Raw genomic sequence first — 23,075 nt, forward strand, 5'->3', positions numbered from 1 at the left:
CCAGCCACACAGCCCATGATCTGAAGTCAGAAATCCAAGGTATTCCTTAACTAAAAGCAAAGAAATTTCAAGTTTCTCATAGGTTTATTTACACAACAGGTGTACTAAGCAATTTTAACTTGTTTTGAATTCTTATTCCTTTCTCTACTCCTTCTTCCTCCATCTCCCATACCTTAAAAGTTGGGACAGAAAGTTGCTCAAAAGATGACGAACTTTCTTCACTCGTTGGCGTGTCAAGGTCTAAAGGGCGATGTAATGAGGATTTTGAAGTTCTTTTGTTAGTTGGATGCTTTACTGACCAGTTGATCACCTGGAACTGCGTAAGATAATTTTGGTAACATGCCATTACAGGCTGCTGAGAAGTTATTTGCTCGCTTTCCACAGTCTTCTCAGATTCCATGGCATACATATTCTCAACATGCTCATCTTCTCCTCCCAGAGCTGAAACAAATGAAGCCTGTGAAGGATGAGTCTTAATTGGCAATGTTTTAACATCTTGACTAATTTCTCCATGGATTGTGCTGGTTAAGGGCCCTTCCACACTGTGATAAATAGACCCTCTGCTATATTCAATTTTCTGAGCTTGCTTTTTTCTCTTCTTCCTCCCTGGATAGGTTCCTGGACCTTCATCACTACTTATTGGCTCAAACTCTTCTGCTGCAGAAAAATAAGCTTCGCTATCAGCCATTGACATACTGGAATCCATTGAGCGATACTGGTGAAATGAGTTTGAATCTGCAGATGGAGTATACGGAAAAGAACCAAAGCTCCTCCTCTGCTTTGGGGAGTCCAAGACATTCTCATCACTGCGAGACACATCGCTGCTGAACTGCACACCAACTGGAACAGGCTGCTTGTCTCCATAGAAGGCTGCCGTGAGGCTCTTCGTGCTCCCGAGCCGGGTGGAGCACACGGACGCTTGCCGTTTCAGTGGAGACCTCAGGGGAGACTGACCAACAGGCCTTTCCTGGTTGCCAGGGGATGCAGGACTGCCCTCTGCACCCTCCACTGCAACACTGGAAATAAAAATTAAAGGTTCATTTGCTTATTTTATTGTTAACGCTTCTCTTTTTACATTACAGGAGCTGTCAAATGCTTCAGTGATTCCATGACTTTCTATTAGCATAGCAATTATTTCCATAATGCTGATTACATACTAAATTCTGCCACTTGTTAGTTCACTTGTCTACATATAGAGGATGTAAAAACGAACATTAACAGCAAGTACTGTTGTCTTACATGCTGGATTTTCTACTCAGATCAGGTAATCATCCCCTATTAGGGATCCAAATTTGCATTCAAATGAGAAAATGCATTTCAGCAGTACCATTAGAAAAATAACCAACATTTTATAAATTGCTAAATATAAGGGTTTGTTCTGTCATAACGTGTTCAAGAGTCAAATTATACTTCTACCTGGACACAGAGCACTAACCTTCCATGACCATCTTCCCTTTTTGCACCAGACAACAACTCCTTCTGTCCCAAGTGATCCTCAGTAGTTGACGATGGGCTGTCCTTCTCACCTGCAAGCAAGGGGAGTGCAGCACTAGAACTGCTCGTTTCCTCCGAAGACGATGAGGAGCTATGGGAGCGCAATGGCACTTGTAGGCTTAGATGTTGTGCTTTTCTTTCTATTTCTATACCCATAGCTCTGCAATCCCAATCTTTTCGTTTTACGCTATTTGCTTTACCTAGGATCAGAAACAGAAAAGAAAAATTGAACATCTGATAACACAACTGCAACGGTCTCTTCCCTGCCCAGTGAAATAAAAATCATTATCAAATAAAAGCCCTAGTTTCGAAATGCATACACATACTAGCATGCTGTACTAACAAAAATGAATGAAGTCATAGCAGCAAAACATCAAATTGTCTTGGTAGACTACTTTCTATATAAGTAGAACAGATGCAAGTCAAAAAACTTCTTTTTACTCAGAAAGGAGCTGCATGTTAATATAAGAATTCAGCATATGAAAGCTTGCTCACTACTATCAAGCTACTGTCTGCTCTCAGAAGGGCCCATGCCACTCCAAGACCTCTTGCACAAGAGCGCAACAAGTACTACTCATTAACCAGAATCGGAAAGACTATAAATACTAACGTGCAGTTAAGAAATCATAATTTTGCGCAAAATAAAGTAAAATTACAGTACAAGGCATTCTCACCATCTAAAATTTTAGGAATCTCCTTAGTAATTATCCATTCTCCTGGCTGCAGTAAAGACTGCCCATAAAACATATCAGATTCTGCACTTGTACTTGAGAAAGCAGAGCTGCTTGAAGGTGTCAGTTCCTCAAGTTTGAAAAAATCTAGTCCTGTTAACGTGCCACCAAAGAATCGACAACCACCAAGACAGCCACACTTGTTCTTGCTTCTCTTATTCCTCAAATTATCATCAGGCCACAAAAACCACAATCTATACAAAGGCAGAAAAACAGAAAACAAAACAAAAACATGACCGCATCAGCCTTAGTACATTTAAATTCAGTGAAAACAAGATTAAAAGATAGCCCTCTCTTGTATGTGAGCTCCTATTTCACTCGGCATGAAATGAGTAAGACTTGTGTCTGAAACACAGATGTCATACATAAAACAAAGGCTTAGCTCCAGAAAGGAGCAAATCACAAAAGTATATGCAGTGCTCAGGAACCATGCTCAGGCACAGATTATGTCCACCTGCCACAATACACACTAATAGGAGCAACCCTCTCCCTCCGCACAGAGGCAAGCACTGCAAACACACTCCACGTTGGTGTGTGTTGCTTATGCCAGAGGTAATTGCTCTTTGGAGAGACACACAAACCACAGTTACACCAGGCATCTTATTCACAGCTGCTCATCAGCTTGCTCAGGAGTCTTTAAGGCCTGTTTTCAGTCCAGCCTGAGAACAAAGGACAAAATCGATTCCCTCCTCTCCCTGATCTTCACTTTGGGGGATAAGGGAAAGCAGAGGGAAAAGTAAGTTTTGCCAAGTCATACGATTTCGTATAGTCCAAGCACATTCAAACCACCAACCCCACAGCTAAGCATTCAACATACTTTAAAAAAAATCCCAAGAAATTGTAATCTACATAAGCAAAAAACAAAGTTCCATCTTTAGATGGATGTATTAACTTACACCCCCCCAAAAATTTAAATGCATCTCCTTCAATCATATCTCTTACCTCTTAGTTCGGTTATCATGTGTTTCTAAGAAGTGTCTCTGCACTTCATGTTTAGAAGGATGATCTGCTGCTAAAGCGATGTCAGCAGTGATGAGCCCCAAGTTGACGGAGCCAGCTTCCAGCCAATATGCCCTCCTTAATATTGGCTGAAGACCAGTTCTGCAATTGTTCACCTGCTCAACGTATTGTCTCAGTTGAAAGTCTTGAATAGCAGCACTTATACCTTCTCCAACAGACTGGTTGTGGAGGTTGCAGTTTGCAATACGTATAGCACCCATCTGAAAACATGATTTAAAACATCAACTCTGATTAGTCATGAGTGAAACAAAGCAAGGGTAGCCTTAAACCAGTTAACACACCACCTACTACATTCCAGAAAAATCTCAGTAAACTATTCTCTCCAAAAAAGACAGAGAACCAGTTTTATATGCAAGCACGTGCAAACACACAAAAGAAGGCAAGCTTAGAAATTAGTTTCAGCCAGTTTTTAAATAATAAAAATAAAATATCTACTTAGGAGTTGCCTTTTGTAAAGGGATCAAAAAAGAAAGCTCAACTTTGGACAGATGTTGTAATGAACCTTTAAAAAAAATTAAATCATTATTAAATTCTTCACTGTCATCTAAAAATCAAGAAATCCAAAACTTTCAAAATCAGATATACGATTTGATATAATATATATCATTCTATGTCCTTAGACTAAAACACTGATTATATACTTTGAATACAAAGCTGTATTAACTCTACAATTGATACCTCAGTGAGACAACCACAATAAACACTGCAAAACTCAAGAAATTCCAAATCCTAAACCTTAGCTGAGATCCATATGAATTGTTTTGTAGTAGCCCTTATATGATCACACTATTTCTTGTATTAGCAGAACTCCAGTAGTTTTGTTGAATCAAAAAGGAGGCTGCCCCTCTCCTATGAAAAGCACAGTACTAGCAGGAGCCAACCCTCTCCAAAGAGGAACCAGAAGTCCTTGCTTTACCCCCCGCACTTCACTGTGGAAACCAGTCCCTGTACAACTAACCCACCTGCCCATACAGTATCGAACCTCCCTGACACTGGTGTACACTGATAAAAGATGACATAGCCCTGCCACACTTGCTTAGTCTTCAAACTTCAAATAATCTGAAGACATTGGACCAAGTTTCCTGCACAGCTTGAATCCTCTCTAAAAAGTCACCATGCAGGACCTGAAATTTCAGATTGAGTTTTCAAGCTTTCCATAGGGAAAAGAAGGAAAGCTGAAAAAGAACCCAGCCGTGGAAAAGCTGCCCACAGGGTTAATATTAAATTATTACTTCTCATCTCTGTCACAGACTATAAAGGAGCACTGGAAACCTTTTTTTTAAAATTCAAATGAAACACATTCGGGAAATAATTTTCTAGAGTGGTTCAGGTTATTAAGCTGCCTTTGAAAATACTGCCATTCATATTTATGCCTGCAAACACAGTTAATATTTGTGATGGTGCTTTTTAATATTGGACTCAAAAGAATTTGGAGACTCAAATGCTATTTTTTTTACTGCCACTAGGTAGCAAGCCATTCAAATGACAAGATACCATGTCATTAAAAAAATGTCTAAAATAATTACCACTTTCCTTCAGTTAGATTATGGCTCATAATTTGAAGCTGTCCCCAAAACTTTACATGTAAAGTCTACCTTTTAAAACCCCAGTTATTAATGGACAGCACAACTACTAGTCACTTACACCAGCATAGCACTTAGCTCCTTCTCTGTTGTTACCATAATTCAGTTGTCTCTTAACTTATATTTTGCTACATTGAGTCAATTATTCCAGTTTTCTCTTGTATGATAGGATAAGGGAGAGAATATCAGCTCTTCTCTGCACATCCTTTTTTGAACAGAGGATACACCATGCAGTATTCTAGATTCAGTCAGGCAGTGGCACTAACACTTCTCCCATCTCTACCAAAGATATACCTTAACTCAAACAGCCATATCACATAAGACAATAATGAGTTATCAAGCATTGACTTGTACACAATCCATATCAACCATTTGCAGTTGCCGAGTTACTAACTTACAGCAGTTCTTATTAGCTCTCAGGTACAGACGCTGAGATTTATATTGCTCAGTGTTTTCTTAAATTTTTTACACCAATCCTGCAGCTTTCACTCTTATTTTGGCAGACGTCCACTCCTCCTTACCATTTTCCAAGATCATTAATGGAATTACTAAGCAGAAGCCAAACTGACCTACTCCTGGCCCAGTCCAAGCCAACCTTTTATCACTTAAAGTTTCAGAAATTCTGCTTAGTCCATTGCATGTAAGCAAGCAATAAATTCAGGTAGCTAGTCTATCAAAAAATACAAAGAACTCTATTGACAAAGAAGTGTTTTAATGGCTGTGAAGAGAAATATCGTTACCTTTATATTGGTGGCACAGCCATGTTCTACCACATACAGATCTGCCCCATCCATGGCTAAGCGTGTCATAGTGTACTTTAAGTCATCAGATGTTGGGCATGGCCCAGGGACACAGTTCATCTGAAAGGAAAAAAAAAAAAAAAAAAAGAAAAAAAAGAAAAAATGTACATTAGGAGTTTTAGTTTAACTTGTGCTTATCCTTTTATTTATGTTCTGTTTAACAGAGGCCTAAAACTAGAGCCAGAAAAGTTACTACTTCTACACTATCAACATGAGTATGAGATGGGGTGTTTCTGTGCCGAGGTTCATTTTCACTAGTGCGTGTTTAAATCTTCTGTCCAGCAACATCAGGGGACCCAGCTGGCTCTCCTGGCTTCCACCAGCAAAAGGCAAATCAAGTCTGCTAATAGAGAACATCACAAAAACTGGAACAAAACAAGGAAGATGTCGAGAGATGAAATCCAGGAATCATAATATATGGCAAGCCTCCTTTGGTCTTCAAGTGACTGCGCATATGGATTCCAAGAGACAAGCACCAAAAGCAGAATCCACAATGACATGATGGTTAAGTAAGAGTCTCATGTTTTTAAAAAAAAAATTAAAAAATAAGAGTTAAAAAATGGTCCATGGAAGCTATAAGCTGTCAGCTTAAGTCTCCCACCAAAGCACTGTTTCATCAACAGAGGATACAGGATGAAAAAGTACCATGGAAATGTGCCAGGAGCATGAGGGGATGTATGACCTTTGTATCTTAAGGGACACTGGAGTACGCCCTTTGGCTCTTAACTGTCACAGTAGAGCTAAGAAACTAGGCACGATTCCTGTGAATACTGTTTCTCAAAATAATTCACAGAACACAAAAACATTGTGCACATCCACCAGAAAATCCAGAGAGAATCACTTCTCTTTCTAAAACATAATTAGCTATGACTTATCAAAGGGAACATCCAATCTGACTATATACTCCATGTGTCTTGATAACTTTAAGGCTGGATTTCTAAACTGCTAAATATAGTGAGCAATTAAGATGGATGAAAGGTTACCTTAGAGTCACAAAACCGACGATCAATTCCATGCTGGCATATTATTACAGACTTTGGCCTTTCCAGTTCAAACTCCCGGCATACCACGTGAAATACAAAGGTCTGCCCCCATTCCAGAAGACACGCAAGCTGTAAGCAAATAACAACACATTCTCTAATAGTAAGTATGCAAAATGAACTTTTGGAATTTGACAGTACTGAAAGAACATCACCAAAGGTTGGGAGGTGAGCAGGAGTAAAAATAAACAAAAGACCCCACCATAACATTCTGACTGCATTACATTGCTTACATATAGTCGATTTTCTCTTACTCAGGACTGATTTTTATTTTTGTGTGTGCCACAACTTGCAAGTCTCTGTAGTTTTTCATGGATAACACTGTGATGTTAAATAATTTTCTAAATTATTTCTTAATATAAGGAAACAGATTTTGCTATTACGGTCAACTGAGAACTTCATTGTAAAGACAGAGCTCCCCTTATTTTACCACAAAAAAATACCTCAAAACACTTATGAATTACCATTCATAATTTAAATATCAGACTTCCTTGTATATAAGTAACAAAGTTACATTTAGAAAGCATGGGAGGAAACTAGCTGAACAGACTACTCCTGAATCTCGCTGGACCTAGTAAGAAGCCTACTGTTGATTTAAATCTTTTATATTAGTCAGCTCATTCATAAAGGAAATTATTCATGACTGTGTGTCTCTATTATGAGCAGGAAATGGGTTTTCTTTGGCTAGCCAAAGGAAAGGGCACTTAAAATGAGCAGTAATTTAACTGGAATTTAATATAGCTATGACTGTCCTGCACAGAATCCCTCCTCCTCCCTTTAGTGTTGTCCCTTCACAAATTCTTGCAATGCATCACACTATGGGAGGAAAAAAAGCCAGTGACCCTGAAACAGCAAATTCAAGTTCTGCTCCATAGCAGTGCTGACAACAATAAAATAAAATAAAATAAAATAAAATAAAATAAAATAAAATAAAATAATCCTGTATGAAGCATACAATTCAGAATGGCTTTGTAGGGGAAGAAAATCCTTAAGTTGCATCAAGCATTTAGAAATATTCTCTAACCTTAGAGTACTTCGAATCAACTAGGTTTAATTTTGAAGCATAGAGCAGTGGAGTAAATACTATAACTTATCTAAATCAGTGGTATCATTTTGGGAAATACTGCCACAAAAATCTGTATATGTAGCATGAAAATGCATCTGGAGTCTCTTCTTTAGATTTACTGAAATTGCTTGCATGCCTTATTTTGATTTTATTTGCTGCAGAAGTCTCCTAATGACATATGTGTTTAATCCTAGAAAATAATGTCAATTTTTAGAGGAATTTAGAGGAATAAGAGGATGTAGAAGTGCCTTTAAAAATTAATAAATGAACCAAACAGTAACTACTAAATAAAATGTATGTACTTTCCTCATGTCTCAGAATATACTGACAAAGCAACCTTTTTAAAAGATCTGGCAGCCCACACCAGAAATAAATCAAAGTGATCTGCCTATGGTATCCTTGGAGCCATTATTATATCTGGAAAAGTGAAAGTAACATAAATGGCAAAATTAGAAGGATCTAGTGCTAAGACTGACCTAAGAAAATCCAACACTGTGAAAGCAAACTATGTTCCAGTGGGACCAAGCATCAGCTTTTATGCAGTGAGCAGCATGACTGAGTTACCAGCTTCTCTCCTGCTGAGGGCTGCCCATACTACACTCCCACAAATTATCTCATTTGTCTCCTACTTTAAAATGTGACTTTGTACATAGCTTTCTATGGAAAGCCAGAACTTTATCTGCAAGCTGAATTCTTGCCAGATGCTCAACTTGTATCCTTATTGCTGGCAGCATCCCTTCATGCAAATGCCTATATATCTTCAAGAACCTCACATCCAAGGGATATCAAATTGCCTTTCAGACTGCAATCACAACTGGATACTTCATTTATCCTTCCCAGAGAGTTAACCAGCATGGGTAACGAACCTGCATCTCCAGAACTCAGCATCATAAAATAAACGTAACCTCAGAGGAAGTCACAGACAACTAAGTCATCTCATACTTAAACGTTTTCGATAGATTTTCCTTTCACCTCTTCATCATGTTACTTAGTTTATGGCTGAAGACATCCCAAAACACCTGCTCTATTTACAGAGAAGTATTATTTACTCTGCGATTAAACCACTTAAAGTGCACGTAGATACTGTGGTTGCCTTTCTAATCTGTATTAAAGTACATCAGCATACATAGATGTAACATACAAGCGTTTACATGTAGTGACAACAGTATTCACTACTGATCTGTTCATGCTCTGTTATCATCATCCCTTCAAATTCCCATATAACGCTAGCCACCCTGTAACACCTAGATTTAAGATGAATATCAGATTCAGCTCATTTGGCATCTCCTATTCATTTGTAGAAATGGTTAGATTTTCAAACTGTAAAATTAAGGTTACTTAAGGCACAGATGCATCCGAATTCAGCTGATGTGCTTTCCAAAATCCATGCTATGCCAGTTTTACCAGAAAGAAGAAAGGTAATACTTCAAAGCAAATAGTTTCTAGGTGGTACCTGTGGTGCCGTAACTTTGGCTGTAAGACTTCCAGCCTGTACATCTATCAGCCATGCATATTCTAAAGTATCACTTCCAAGAGGCAGACCTTCTGCTGAAAACATTGCGTGAGCGCGCAACTGCAGGCCTGACAGGCTGATGTGACCCTCTCGAAGAACTTCATCCACTGCAGGTCGCTGTTAAGGACAAGCAAGTTAAAGCTAATATTTGCAAAGAATACATCAATAGAAAATGCAAAAACTGTGTAGCCAGAGATACTTCATGCACATTCATCTTCAACTCTTAAATCCTGTTGACTTTAGTACAGCTAGACAGTACCAAGACTGCTCACCATTACCCACGCAACAATATATATGCAAGTCTTACAGGTGGAGAGGGAAGTTTATCTAACCCAAGTCTGTTTTAATTTTTAGCAACTGTCATCAACAACCTTCCCTTGGTGAACTCCACACAGTGACACCTAGACACAATCTGTTAAATATTACTGCAATAAAATATATACAAAGAATGGAAGAGCATGTTTAACAATGGAAGTGATCAAGAGGCTAAAAAATATGACTTATGAAGGTTTGCTACTATCAGAAAGCTGACACATGATATAAAAAAATGAAAATAAATTTTAAAAAAACAAACAACAAACATCAGAGGCTGTCCTCTAAGTTGTACTTTTCACCGAAGTATTTCTTGGCTACCTAAAGCAAAGCTACTTGTTTGCAGATATGAAAATTCAGTTATAATACTTTTCAAAATAATATTATTCCACCAGCCAGAGAAGACACTGAAAAGATAAAAACAGGACAGGCATACACTAGAAGCTTGTGACTGCATGGAGGTAAGCTGTGGATTAAAGCCAGTAAATCAACAGCAAAACTTCTCTTTCATTCAGTTTTTTCAACCTGTTATCTTGCCTGGTTTGTTTTCCACTGTCAGCAAACCCTTTGGAGTTGCTTAATGAAGAAGAAACATGTCCTACTCTTTTGATATCACTGGCAACCTATGTCTCGATTCAGAAGCTATTTCAAAACAGTATGAATGTGAAACATGAAGCAACGATGCTTGCCCAGCTAGGCAGAGGGACAATTCCTGTTCTATATACATTAGTACTATGAACTTCTCACTTTAAGGTTAAACTGGGAAGTATCAAACAGCATTTTTGAGATAGGCAATATGAATAAAGGGTAATTTTTTTTTTTAAAAACCCAAAATATTAATGTTTCCAATATTAAATAGCAAGAATTAATACATCAAACACTAGGTAACAGTAACCCACATAACTGATCAAAACTTTCTTCACAATATTTTTAAAAACATGCCACCTGCATGTTTATCATTTCAACTAACAGAAATTCCCAGGCAGAAGTCTTATTGTCTGAGTTAATGTTTCTGAATTAAAATAAACCCAACCAAAAAGAACATATAAAACCTAAGGCAAAATATGTAACCACAGCATGACTAAGTCTAAACAGTAAGAATACTGAAAAAAAGTCATGCAATAAGTCTCAGGGCTGCAATACAAAATCATAAAAAAACCCAAAATCCAAAAAAATTAAGGATTTGCCTGCAACCTCATTTCTGCTTCCTTGTACATGTAAACTGCAATACAATAATTAAGTTACAGGTTTGAACAATATTTAAGGGTCCCATTCAGTGCACAAAATAGATTGTGTTCTTAAATAAGCAGCTATTCAAATGCTTGGATTCCTCATAGGATAAACAAAAACAGCAGCAACAAAAAACCCACCACAAAAAATAATATACAAAAACCTTCCAGCAGATTTGGATAACAAAACTGGAAATTCATAGGATGCAATTTTTCATTACATAAAGGTTTGTATGCTCAAGCTGTAATTGTCATCAGCTTCAACTGCACCTTCTGATAACTTCATTCAATTGAAAAACAAGCCCTACAATCCAGATACTTAGCTCCTGACAAAAGCTATGAGGAAATGGAATTTTGTCTGCCACCATGCTGTCAGTACATCCAATTTCTGTGGCTCTCTCAAAAGACAGGTCTATTAATCCCATATAGATTATGCATCTGCAATTCCTGGGACTTCACACCACTGCTTTCTTCAGATTGCTGCTAAAGACAATTGCAGTGTTACAACCAAAAACCAAGATGTTTAGATTCTACATTCTCAGTGGGGATTTCTTCTTTATTAATCAGAGGTCGATAGAGTAACATCTCAAAAATATGAGCGCTAATATGGAAGCTCCTAAGATGTCATTTAACTTTTTGCCATCAAGAAAGTTCATTATTTCTTCCAATTCCTTTATCTATTAGTCAGTCTACAGTCAGTGGTTATACTTCAGGTACTTTTCTGCTTGTGGCACACTGGATCCAAATTTGGAAAGACTAAACAAGCATCAACCAACTCCTTTCATTAGCGTACTGACATAAGAGTGAAAAAAAAAAATAGGGTGACATGCATCTTCATCTGTATACGGTATTCCAGTTTTCAAACACTGGAATGTGCACAAGATAAAAGGAATTTAAATTTTATTTCATACGGGCCATTGGCAGCAACATATTTCAGGACACAGGTACTGAAAACAATACAATCTGTAAGGCACAGTCTAAGTATCGTAGTGCTTTTATTGCAACTAATATGTGCACAAACAAAATACAAACTCCAACTATTCACTAACCTGCACTGACTCAGAGTAACTTCTTTGTGTTAACAAATTTCAGCCTAAACTCCTCATTGAGCTAAATTCATCCATATGGGCAATTTTTGCAATTTTACCTAAATCAAAGTAGTATACAGCCAGCCGACAAGCCACAAACACCACTTAACGTTGTCTCATTAAGTACTTTCTGAAGTATGGCTCATAACTCCCCCACCAGAAGACTGTACGTCATAACAATATCTTGACCATAAGATACAGATCCAGCTGTGTTATTTAGTCTAATAAAAGTCAGAGAATGTTTAAAAGATACAGTTATTCTATTTACTAACACGTGTAGTTTTAAAACTATATGCTTAAGTGAAACAGATCTAGCCACTGCACAAAATTTACATGTGTCAGTATTTGCAGTATCTTTTAAACCCAAATTCTTAAAAAAACAACAACAACAAAAACCCACCACACACACAAAACAAAAGACCCCCACGCACAAACCAGAGATCACTCAATGGTTCTAAGACCAGTCTGAATATTACTGTTTCCTAGAGAACCTTCTCCAGAAAGATTTTAAACGAAATTAAGAAAATACAATCTTTTCTTTTGTGCATTCCACTAAAATGCAAACTGGACAGAAATAAAGATTTTTAAAAAAATATGCATCAGATTTTTCTTTAATACCTCTTATTATTCATAAGCCTTAATGAACTTTGTATATGTACAACAGGAAAGTTCCTAACAAAAAATAATTCAATTTTAAGATCGTGACAGCTTCCACAACACAAACACACACACGCAAACACGTAAAAAACAGCTTACTACCTGATAGTTGTCATTCAGAAACAAATTCACTGGAGACAGTACAAGTTGAAGCATTGTTTCTCTAAATCCTTTCTTCATCTCAAAACACAACCTTTCCAAGAAAGCTGTAGGGCACTCAGGACCATCTGGACTGCAATGCTAAAATAAAAATTAAACACATCTGTTACAGAAACTGAAAATACACAACATGGTTGAAATTGTAAGATTAGAAGCAAACTTGTAAGCCAGAAGCATGCTAATTTTCCTCCAAGTGGATACTCAAAAAGAAGCCTGTGCAACTTCAAAAACCTTTCGACAATTACATAAACAGCAATTCAAACCCATTTGGGTGAAGCCAATTTTTTATCTGGATTCCTATTGGAATTCCTGGGGATCCCTCAGAATGCAGCTGCACAGAGCAGAATGCACCATTAGAAGACAGTTTTGCTAATCAGCAGAGAAATCATAATGGTCAATCAAAAATATTATCACACAAATCAAGTTCATTGAATAAAAATCATACAAAAAAATTATCCAGTTCTACCTCCCAGATAAGCAAAATAAATCATGTCTCAAACTGGTTTAGATAGCCACAATTTTAGTGGAGAGTATACACACACTTTGGTAAGCACCACCCTAACTTAATGTTCCAGGGAGTTAAATTTATCTCCAGATTATGAAACTAGGAAAAAAAAAAAAAATGGAGCAAAATATTTTAAGATTCTAAAGTACTTACCACTGGTAGTCGCCCATGCACTTTGTACAAATTCACAAGCACAGTGATATCCCATGGGCGTAAAGTAAGAGGGTGAACTGGCTTGACTGAACTTTCATTTTCTTTTTTGTCATTTTCCACTCCAACGGCTGTCCATCCAGAGCTTGAAGATGTTGACAGTGACAAAACAGGGCTTGAAATAACTTCTTCAAAATCAGTGTACATGTCATCTTCTCCAAAATAATTTTCCTAGGAAAAGGAATCATTATGACCATACGGAAAACAAATTAAAAACATATAGGCAATGTAATGAAATACAAATCCAACCTTTTCCTGTACGTTAGCCCTCCCTAAAATAAGCAGTATAGCTATAACCTATAGCTGAAGAAACATATATACTTTTATTTTATGAAAAATGGATACCTTAAGTGAGCAAATTTAGGCCATGTGCTTTGCAGGAAAAGAAGGGGCTCTCGGTAGTTCTTGAAGTACCAGTAGTCCAGATGCATGCAATACAAATAACTATTCTGAAGTACTACTACTGACTTTTTAAACAGATTTTGTGCTTTTAAAGATAGATAACTTTGAGAGTAAGAACACGAAACATCCTGCAGTAAGTCACTCTCATCCAACCTTCTGAAACTTGTTATTAGCATATTACAAAGTCTTAAACATCCTTCTAAAATATTAGTTCATAAACATTTTTCCCCTTGGGTCTAAACCCCACCTTGTTTCTAAGCCAATCCCTCTCAATTATCTAAGACCAAAGTAACTTTGCCAAATTCTACTGCCAAATTCTAATTTAAAAAAATTTAAAAAAAAAATTCAACTTCCTGTGTTTTGTTTAAGTGCATCAGAATCAGATTTCTGATAATTTGTCACCTCCTCCCCCCCTTAAAAAAAAAAAGAAAGGCTAGACTCTCAAGAAGAATTTTCTGAATTATGCAGATTATATTTTCTTGTTAATTCAGTATGTGGGAAATGTTAGGGACTAAACATTCTGTGGAGCAAAATCCTTTCTGACCAAAGAGGTTACAATACAGACACAAAGACTGTTCCCTCATTCATTCTTCGAAAGTAATTCGGTCCCTTAGCCTCTCATGTTGACAGAAATGTTCCAACTATTACAAACTCCACTGGTGATTTGTGAGATGCAGACAAATGAGTACTAGACTCAAGATTAAACTGGAACAGATTTGAATCTTATGATGTTTCTTGCTGCCCTCCTTCCCTTTTCTGTGCCTCATTTGCTTTCCAAAACTTCTTTGTTCTTTTGTAAGCACAAGTCTGCAGTGCAAGCAAACAAAGAGGAAGTCTACAACAAAAAGAAAGCAAGCAGCTGCAAGGTATCCATGTCCTTGAAAAAGGTCTGCAGAAAAGGCAGGTTCATTATTGGCCTTGAAATAATGACTCCTGTGGACATGTAATTTTACCATCTTGTACTGAGTCTCTGAAGTATTTTTGGTGTTAACGCGTATGAATTAAGCACTGCTCTGTGGCCACACCAAAAAACCCTCAAAAGTTAAGCAAAGCTAATCTGTTTTCCTTTTTAGCAAAGGGAAAAGATAAAGGTCAATGTTACAATACAGACCTTGAAATGTTTTTTATAAGGCAGACCCAGCAGAGGGTGCTAAGAACTCCAATAACTTACTCCTGGTACCTTCTGCTGGGGATGCAAGGACCTATAAATCATTCATTCCCAGCCAGTAAGCCATTCAGTAAGAAACACAGTGTGCTACACCAAAAAAACTACCTCCCAAGAATAGAAGGCTTAACAAAACTGCATGAACGATGCATGTCCAGGAATCTCTCCCACATGTATTAAAAAAGATCAATGAAAACAAGCTGAAAAAAACAATTCAACCACAAGTCAGGAAAAAAAGCATAAAACACTCCCCTATAAATCTATTAAGAGATGCTGCCAGCACAGCGGGACAAAAAGATGTAAACACAGTCATGAAAATACAAAGAAACCAACAAATACACATTTTCAAAAACAAGGTACTCTTCTAAATCTTCTCTTGAGATTTAGAAGATAAAAGCTAGATTTAATCTGAGAAATCTGCACCTAAAAAAATTAAATCATCATAGAATCAAGGGATCTAACGTAGCACCGTGTACATGTACCTCCAGAGGCAAAGAGCACTGAAGAAATGCTGCTTTCCTTGGAAAGACAGAACCATCTCATGAATTTATGGGCTCCAAAAAAGGAGTTCAAGAAACAATTCAAACACGGGTGCATTTCCTCTGTATCAGAAGAAATGAAAGCTTCAAGATGCAATACTAGCCTAATTTTAATCCTATTTACTTTAGTAGCAACATGAAAAAATTATGAGCGTATTTGCAAGTCGTATACTCTACAAAAACTTACTATTTTCTGCTATTCATTGCTTACATGCAATACCTTATATAAATTCATAAAAATTACTCTTTCAGTATGAGTCCTGATACTTATCACCTGTCTCAGAAAATTCCTCGTCCTCTGACCCAAAATGAAAGCCTCCAGAAGCACTACCTTAGCCTAGATCTGCATAGGTTAAACCAGTCCTTTAAAACAAACGAACACAAACACCAAAAAAACAGCCACCAAAAAACAACCAAACACAACCACAAATCCCAACCAAAATGCAAGCATTTCACTGTTAGTCAAATAGAAGTGCCACGTTCAATTGCCTCAGCTTTTGTCACAACAAGGCAGGGTGAGGGAGGTGGGTAAGAAATTAAATTGTTTCTAGCCACCCTGAAGATCAGTAAGGGAAGAGGACACAACATAAGCAACACAAACAAATGTTTTAGAGCACAACAGACTAACATCAAAAAAAGGATGAAAAATTCTTCTTCAATATTGATTGAAGTAGCTTTTTAAACTAAACTTATTCTCATGTCCTTCCCCTTCCCCTCCATGATCTTAACTCCAGAAATTTCACAGAATCTAATTAAATCAAAACCAAACAATTAGGACACTCTGCAGAACCTAAAATGCACTAAAAGCACGGGTTATGATATATCTTTGCATAAAAGTGGTTGTTAATACAAGCTCTAGTCATAATCATGGATTTCTTTTTTTTTTTTTAATTATTTTATTTTTACTACTGCGAAAGTCAAAGAAGAAATTTTCTGCACATGAAGTCCAGAGCATATACTGTTTCTTGAAAGGAAAATTATGCTGATATGTGTCTACATATATATATTGGAAGTCTTCTCATAAGTCTGTGCCAACTGAATTCATCCCAACTACGCCATATCACCAAGCAAAGTCATTCCAAACTAGTACTTACAAAAAGTTTTAATCTAAATTCACGTATTCTGCAGAATTCTAATTTTCCATTTCAAATTAATTATTTCCCTTTCCTACATGTGGCCATCCATAAATTTTCCAAGTTGTGTTCCTGTGCCTACCTTTATAGACAGAAAGGCTTTGAGCAGGGGTCCGTACAGCGTTATCTGGGAATCTGGGGAGAGTTCCAGTTCCACGTGGAGCTTATCCGGGGGCAGCTCTGAGGGGTCAAGGGGAAGGCGGGATGACGCTGTGGGAGATGAAATCACACTGTCGGCTGTTTTCTGCGATGGCCTTAGCACAGATAACATTGTCTCTTCCATTTCTGACACTTTGGAGCAAAATAAAGAAGAAAACAGATTTTGATTACCAGTTAGGCTTCTGACAGACAAAGTTCTGCAAATATGAATGTTTGTTAAATATACAACTTTTTCAGCTTTCTAATTTGGATTGTATAATTATGTCAATATGTCTATGCTACAGAACTGGTTTCTCATATCTAGTAACTATGGGAAGACAGGAAAATATAGAATATTTTCGTCAATGTTAATTATGCAAGAGAAAAACAATCCTTCAAGTTCCGAAAAAGAATTCTATTTATTTATCTTGCTTTTCAAGTTAAACAAAGACATGCTTTTATTTCAGTGTAGCAGATTTCCCACAACCACAAAGCTACTGCAGAATAAACAAAAGTAAATAAACAGGGAAATTGCAGAAGTTATATTAAAAACCTATTCTGAACCGGTAGCTCTGTAGGCCAAAATTTCCCCTCAACTCAATTACTCTAGTCACAAAACAGTTTGGAAATTCAAATCTTACTTCCTACCCCTTCTTTTTATTTGGAGCTAGGGAGAAGAAAGCGCTTTGTCTTTTTTAAGTGAGGAAAGGCGACGAGAAGGAAGTGAGTAACTAGAAGTGCTTTGCGGATGCAGAGCGATTGCTAGGAAGTAAAGAAACCATATAAAATTGATGCTCCAGATGGAGTAAGATTTCAGGTACCAGTTTAACTGGAAGAACCGGCACATACAGAACTACAGTGAATACACCCCTGTAGCCAGCAAACCTTCAAGGTTTTAACTTACCATTATTGTCTACAGTGCTTGCATTATATTATGTGTTATAAATCAGCTAAATGCCGCAGTGAGATGACCACTTTTTTGGAAGCTGCATCTCTTGTTATGCAACATAGTTGTTTCTCAGAAACTTGGAGAGTTCTATCGATTGACTCAAAAGAAAATACAGATGTTGCTACTGTAACAAACACATTCTATCAGCATCACAGATTAGAAGTGAGCTGGACTGTGCTGGATTATTCATTGAAGGAAGCTGCAGATGAAATTACCTGTGTATGTATAAACTTTCAAATGCAGGTTCAATTGCTACGATTACAAGTAAATGTTTTCAAATTTGAAGTATGCAAATTTGACACAAGCTGACAGAGTCTCACAAGAGCACTTAATGAACACCTGCAAGATGAATCTTACTACTTCTGCTTCGTCCTCTAAAATTTGCATTCTTTTCGATTTGAATTATTGGAACTCAAAACCCAAAACCCCTACCCAGCACGTCTTCTAACACCTGCTGATTGAGTCCCATTCAAATTAGCCCTCATTATTCTTCCAATACCTCTCCTTCATCAGTTCTGCTTCCACTGTCTCAACCTGAAAGACTTTTATGTAACCCCATAACTTCCTGCATACCTCCCTCTGCATTTAAAATAACTTACTTTTATCTCTGCATTTAAGTATTTTATAACTTTTTTGCAAGCACATACTTACAGATTATTTCTTATTTAGAAATACTGTTTAGACATTTAAAATGTAAAAATTCTTATTTAGAAATTAGTGTTACACTGACCAGTCTAACACTCTTATCTGACGGCCATGGTTCACTTCTCAGTTTCATATCCATAAAGGTAAGACAATGTTATTATCTCTCATATATAGTGTATTTAAACACTTAAATCATAAGACAACATCACAACATCCAAAGGAAAAAAGCTTAGAAAGGCTAAGGAACATGATACTGCCTAAAATATTATTTAATATACCAAGGGATATTTTATGTTAGCAACAACCCATTTAAGAGATCCACTTTGTTAAGGACAAGGAGAAATGAACTACAGACAGTATCCTCTTTTCACACAGGGAACTGGGACACTCTGAAATTCTGCATCACGAGAGATTGTCAGTTTTTAAATCAAACCTGCTGCATTCTAAAGATTAGCATTCTCCCATGTGACATAAAATAGTAGTTCAGTGCAAAATTCATTTCTGCAAATTTCAGCAGTTTGATCCAACAAAGTCACAGCAGTTCCTGAAATGAAACATGCCAACAAGAAAAAAAGTAGTGACACTTACAGGATTGTTTTAACTGCTCATCTGCCTTTTGAGGATAAATTGGGTGCCATGAGTAGTCAATTGTAAAGACAACACTTGGGACTGTCCAGCATTCAACCCATCCAGCCCTTTCAAAAAGAAACATCATACTTTTATTTGAAGTACAATAGTTTCACTAAATATTTGCCATTAACATATGAGGTTGCTTTCATCACAAACAAAATAAATAAATATGAAGAGGCAATACAAAGACATAAATATATATCACACTAAACTCACTCTTCTTGAGTAATGTTCCTCCATTTGGGTTTGCCTGTTTTCTGACCACTTTGATATTCTGCAGAAATACAAGACTCAGGACTTATTTTAGTAGGCTGACAATCTTTCACCAACATAAAAAGGGAATATTTACTAGGATGACAATCTGGTAGATACAAATGAAGATCAACATCTTCTCCCTAAAATCAAACATTAGTAACAGAAAAGTTAATTTACAGTCACTTTATGCATAATGCTCATGCTATTCACATGTTCATATATGCCATCATCTTCCCTTTACAGGCAAAGTGAGGCAAGAAATCTCAATTTTCACATGTGATGGCTGACCACAGCTGACACTAATTTCTAGTCCAATCCCAAGAGCTCTGTAGTTCTGAACAGTTACAAGTCCAGTAACTTGCACATAACAACACACCATAGCAATCTGTAAAACACAGGGGCATGGATTTTAATGATTCCTGTTCTTTTGTTGTTCGAGCCATACTGCAAAAGTTAAGTGACTGGCCCAAAGCTACCCTACATCCCAAGTAAACCATTCTTTTAAAAAAAAAAATTAGATAAAACATTGCTTTCTTTGCTATCAATTATACAAAATTACCAACATCGCCGTCAACTAGTTTTTTATTTTTAGTAGGAGTAGACTGCTTCTATTTTAGGGAAGACAAGAATTCTTTGAAAGAATTAGCTGTGTCTGTTAAAAACACTTTGTCATCATTACTTATTCTACAGAAACTCTTAAACATCTAGCAGATGGCTTTCCAAAATGGTTTGGGGGTACCCATTCCAGTACATGATTTTTATCTTTGAACATACATTAGATTTTCACGTTTTCTGAATAAATGGGAAGAGACTTCCAAGTGATAAAATACATATAGACACACAGTCTAAGTATATATAGAGAGAGTAAATATATATACTGAATGTGTGTATATATGTATGTATGAAGCATATGTGTATATATTTTTAAATACATTTTTATTTGTGTGTGTGTGTGTGTGTGTGTGTGTATATATATATAAAAATTAAACAGCCTATGACTGGATACTTCATATAAGCAACAGAAACCATTTATCTCTGGGTTACTTAAAGAAAAAGTCTATGAGCCAGAAGTGAAAGAGACTAATTTTCTTTCAGGAAAGAGTTTATTCAAAATTTCCTGACTGAAGAAGAAAAGGTAGGGAAACTCTCTCATGTTTAGAACACACAAGAGAGGTGAGGGGGGAAGAACTTACCCTTAAAGAGAATCTAGTATTACATGTGGTTGGAACAAAGTCAGTGAAAGGCAGAGAGAAAACAATGTTCAATGTTTCTCCACAAGCTGCTAGATAAACTGGGAGAGAAGAGGAAAAACACACAAAAAAATCTGTCAAAATTACTCCCCATTTTGTTCTTAGACAAATTATCAAACATACAGATAAAAGTAATGAGGAGATATTCAAGAACTCATTACACAGGAAAGTGCCATTTTAGCTACTGTGTATTTAGAGTACATTGTACTAAATTATTCTGAAAGTATTTACTTTCCACAGCTCGTCCTTTACAGAAAGCCACTGTACTTAGCACAATGAATGCAAGCAGACAATGAAAAGAACTGTAACTAATATCTTATGACTTTCTTTATTGCTTCACACACCAGTTTTGGGACAAGAAAACACACATTGAAAGTTCCTCAGGCTTCTGATGAAGTTGTGAGCCGTATTTTTAACTAGAACACAACTATGAGATTTTTAATCCACCATCCTCTTTCTATGTTGAAATTGTAAGATTCTAGTACAGTGTAGACCACTGAAATAGGTATAAACCAAACCACACATTAAACAAAGTTTTGGCTTTCTGAAATGTACCTCTTAGTTTTGTCTAGAATTAGCAGCTTTATCTCCTATTCTGAAATGAAGAGGAAATGGACATTTCTAATTATATGGAGTTCAAATGGTATTTTTCCAACATTACTTAAAAAATTTATTCCCAAGTGAATGTTTTCAGTTAGCTTACTGAATATATGTCAAGACCTCACGGTTGCTCTCTGCAAACTGTTGTATGAAATCAAAGATTCAAAGGGTCTTGAAAAATGAATGCTAAAACATGATCTAGAACTGTACTCTCCCCAAAACAGGTATGCATTTGTATTTCTATTTGCATATGCATTTGCAAAGTAAGTTAGAACTTAAAACAGTTTTAGGATGGTTTATGCACATCAACAGTAGCAAAATGGGTAGTTATCACTGAACACACATTTTTCTAGTTAAAAATTTTATAATTCTTGTACTCTGTCTCTATATATACTCTATATTTTGTACATTCTTTTTGTAGTATGTACTCTTCTTCCAAATTAAAAAGAAGTGATCTCACCATTTTCTTGTTGTTTGGTGGAACAGTCTATCCAGTTGTGTTGATTTGCCGCCCAAATCATTTCAAATTGATGAAACATGACTTTAAAGTTCCACATATAAGGAACAAATGAAAAAATATCAGGTGCGCTATCACTGGACCAGTCTTGGATCAAATCTAAACCCACATAAAGTAATAAAAGTTAGTAGCAATCAAGTGAGAGATTTCTTCTTTTAAGTTTTTGGCTTTTCATAAACTGTAAATCTTAACCATTTGCTCCTTTACAGAAAAAGGAAAATGAGGAGAACAATACACAGTATCCATGTCTCAGGTAGATATTCCACAAATACTTGCTGTGAATCCATCTCTCATTTCTCACCTGCTTTTTAAGTTGGAAAGCCATAGGTTTAATTAAAGTTTTCTAGTTCAGTTTTGTTCAGTAGCAAAGTTACACATGGACTTAAAAGCACTGGACTACCAACTGCTTTCCTTTGGTTTTCCACTCCGATACTCTGAAGGTGTACATTAGTAATATTTTCTAACACGCCAAAACAGCATTGTTGTAGAAGTTCCTGTTTGCTTTGAATGGAGTGGTAGACTATGCTGTGTACTGCAGCACTATACAGATAACGGCTCTGGCCTCACTAGGACGACAACTTTATTAGCATGGCACTATGCCTGCACGAATTAATCCTTCCTCCCAGCAGGGCTAATTAGCCCAGGCAGTGCTACATTGATGGGGCTATATTCTTTCCATTACTGCAGCTGGAACGTTCAGCAACAGTTTGGTGATGCTGTATCACATTGTACTGCCTTGTGCACATGTATTCTTCCTCACAGCCAAAATCCTAAGGAGCAAATTACTGTCTCATCATCTGTCAGCCACAGGGACACGACCTAAAGCCTAAGCAGTTGAAAATCAGTCAACCAAAGATAGAGAGGTACCAGAGAAATAAACACCCTAGGTGACAAATATTAAACAAATCAATAGCTCTGATAGAAATAAATTAATCTGAAATTTAAGATCACTTAACATAACTGCAGATCAAATTTAGTTTAGATAGTTGAAAATTAAATTATTTAGTATCTCTACTCAAATATAAGAATATCATGTACTTAGACACTTATAGACAACAGAAAACATCAGGAACTTTGTCCTCAGAAACAATTTGTCCTAAATATGTGAAATGAGAGTACCTGACCTTGTACACCATCACAAAATTTGAAAAGAAATTCTAAAGAAAGAATATTTAATTTGATACGTAACTTATTTAGTAAAGAAGTTACCTGTAAAGAAGCTTTTCTGAGCAAAGATAAAATGATAGGTTGCTTTATAAACTTCAAGTTCGCATTGCCATGTCTGTGGCATGTTCCATATCCGGGGATAGCTGGCATTAATATGAAACTGTGAACAAGATATTAAAGCATCAGAATTACTTGAAAAGATGGCAGTGCTTGACCCTGTAGCTCAGCAGTTTTCACATATATACTCTGCTGAATAATTAAAACCGTTTTCCTGCTGG

The 23,075-nt window shown here is 36.6% G+C and overlaps 1 protein-coding gene across 11 annotated transcripts in view; it reads right to left on the minus strand.

Moving 5' to 3' along the window:
- BLTP1 (bridge-like lipid transfer protein family member 1) overlaps nt 1-23,075 on the minus strand; it is a 131,555-nt gene that overhangs the window by 74,745 nt on the left and 33,735 nt on the right. For all 11 annotated transcript variants that reach the window (XM_075501141.1, XM_075501131.1, XM_075501137.1 and 8 more), the window contains 15 exons: nt 22,840-22,957; nt 21,574-21,729; nt 20,457-20,554; nt 19,225-19,403; nt 18,967-19,073; nt 16,729-16,937; nt 13,351-13,578; nt 12,636-12,773; nt 9,188-9,364; nt 6,612-6,740; nt 5,569-5,688; nt 3,168-3,445; nt 2,169-2,419; nt 1,436-1,694; nt 173-1,016 (listed from right to left, as the gene is read on the minus strand). In XM_075501141.1, the coding sequence (XP_075357256.1) occupies nt 173-1,016; nt 1,436-1,694; nt 2,169-2,419; nt 3,168-3,445; nt 5,569-5,688; nt 6,612-6,740; nt 9,188-9,364; nt 12,636-12,773; nt 13,351-13,578; nt 16,729-16,937; nt 18,967-19,073; nt 19,225-19,403; nt 20,457-20,554; nt 21,574-21,729; nt 22,840-22,957 (3,291 nt within the window). The remainder of the gene's footprint in view (nt 1-172; nt 1,017-1,435; nt 1,695-2,168; nt 2,420-3,167; nt 3,446-5,568; nt 5,689-6,611; nt 6,741-9,187; nt 9,365-12,635; nt 12,774-13,350; nt 13,579-16,728; nt 16,938-18,966; nt 19,074-19,224; nt 19,404-20,456; nt 20,555-21,573; nt 21,730-22,839; nt 22,958-23,075) is intronic.

Source organism: Mycteria americana, chromosome 4, assembly GCF_035582795.1.
Source record: "Mycteria americana isolate JAX WOST 10 ecotype Jacksonville Zoo and Gardens chromosome 4, USCA_MyAme_1.0, whole genome shotgun sequence".
Classification (NCBI taxonomy): Eukaryota; Metazoa; Chordata; class Aves; order Ciconiiformes; family Ciconiidae; genus Mycteria; species Mycteria americana.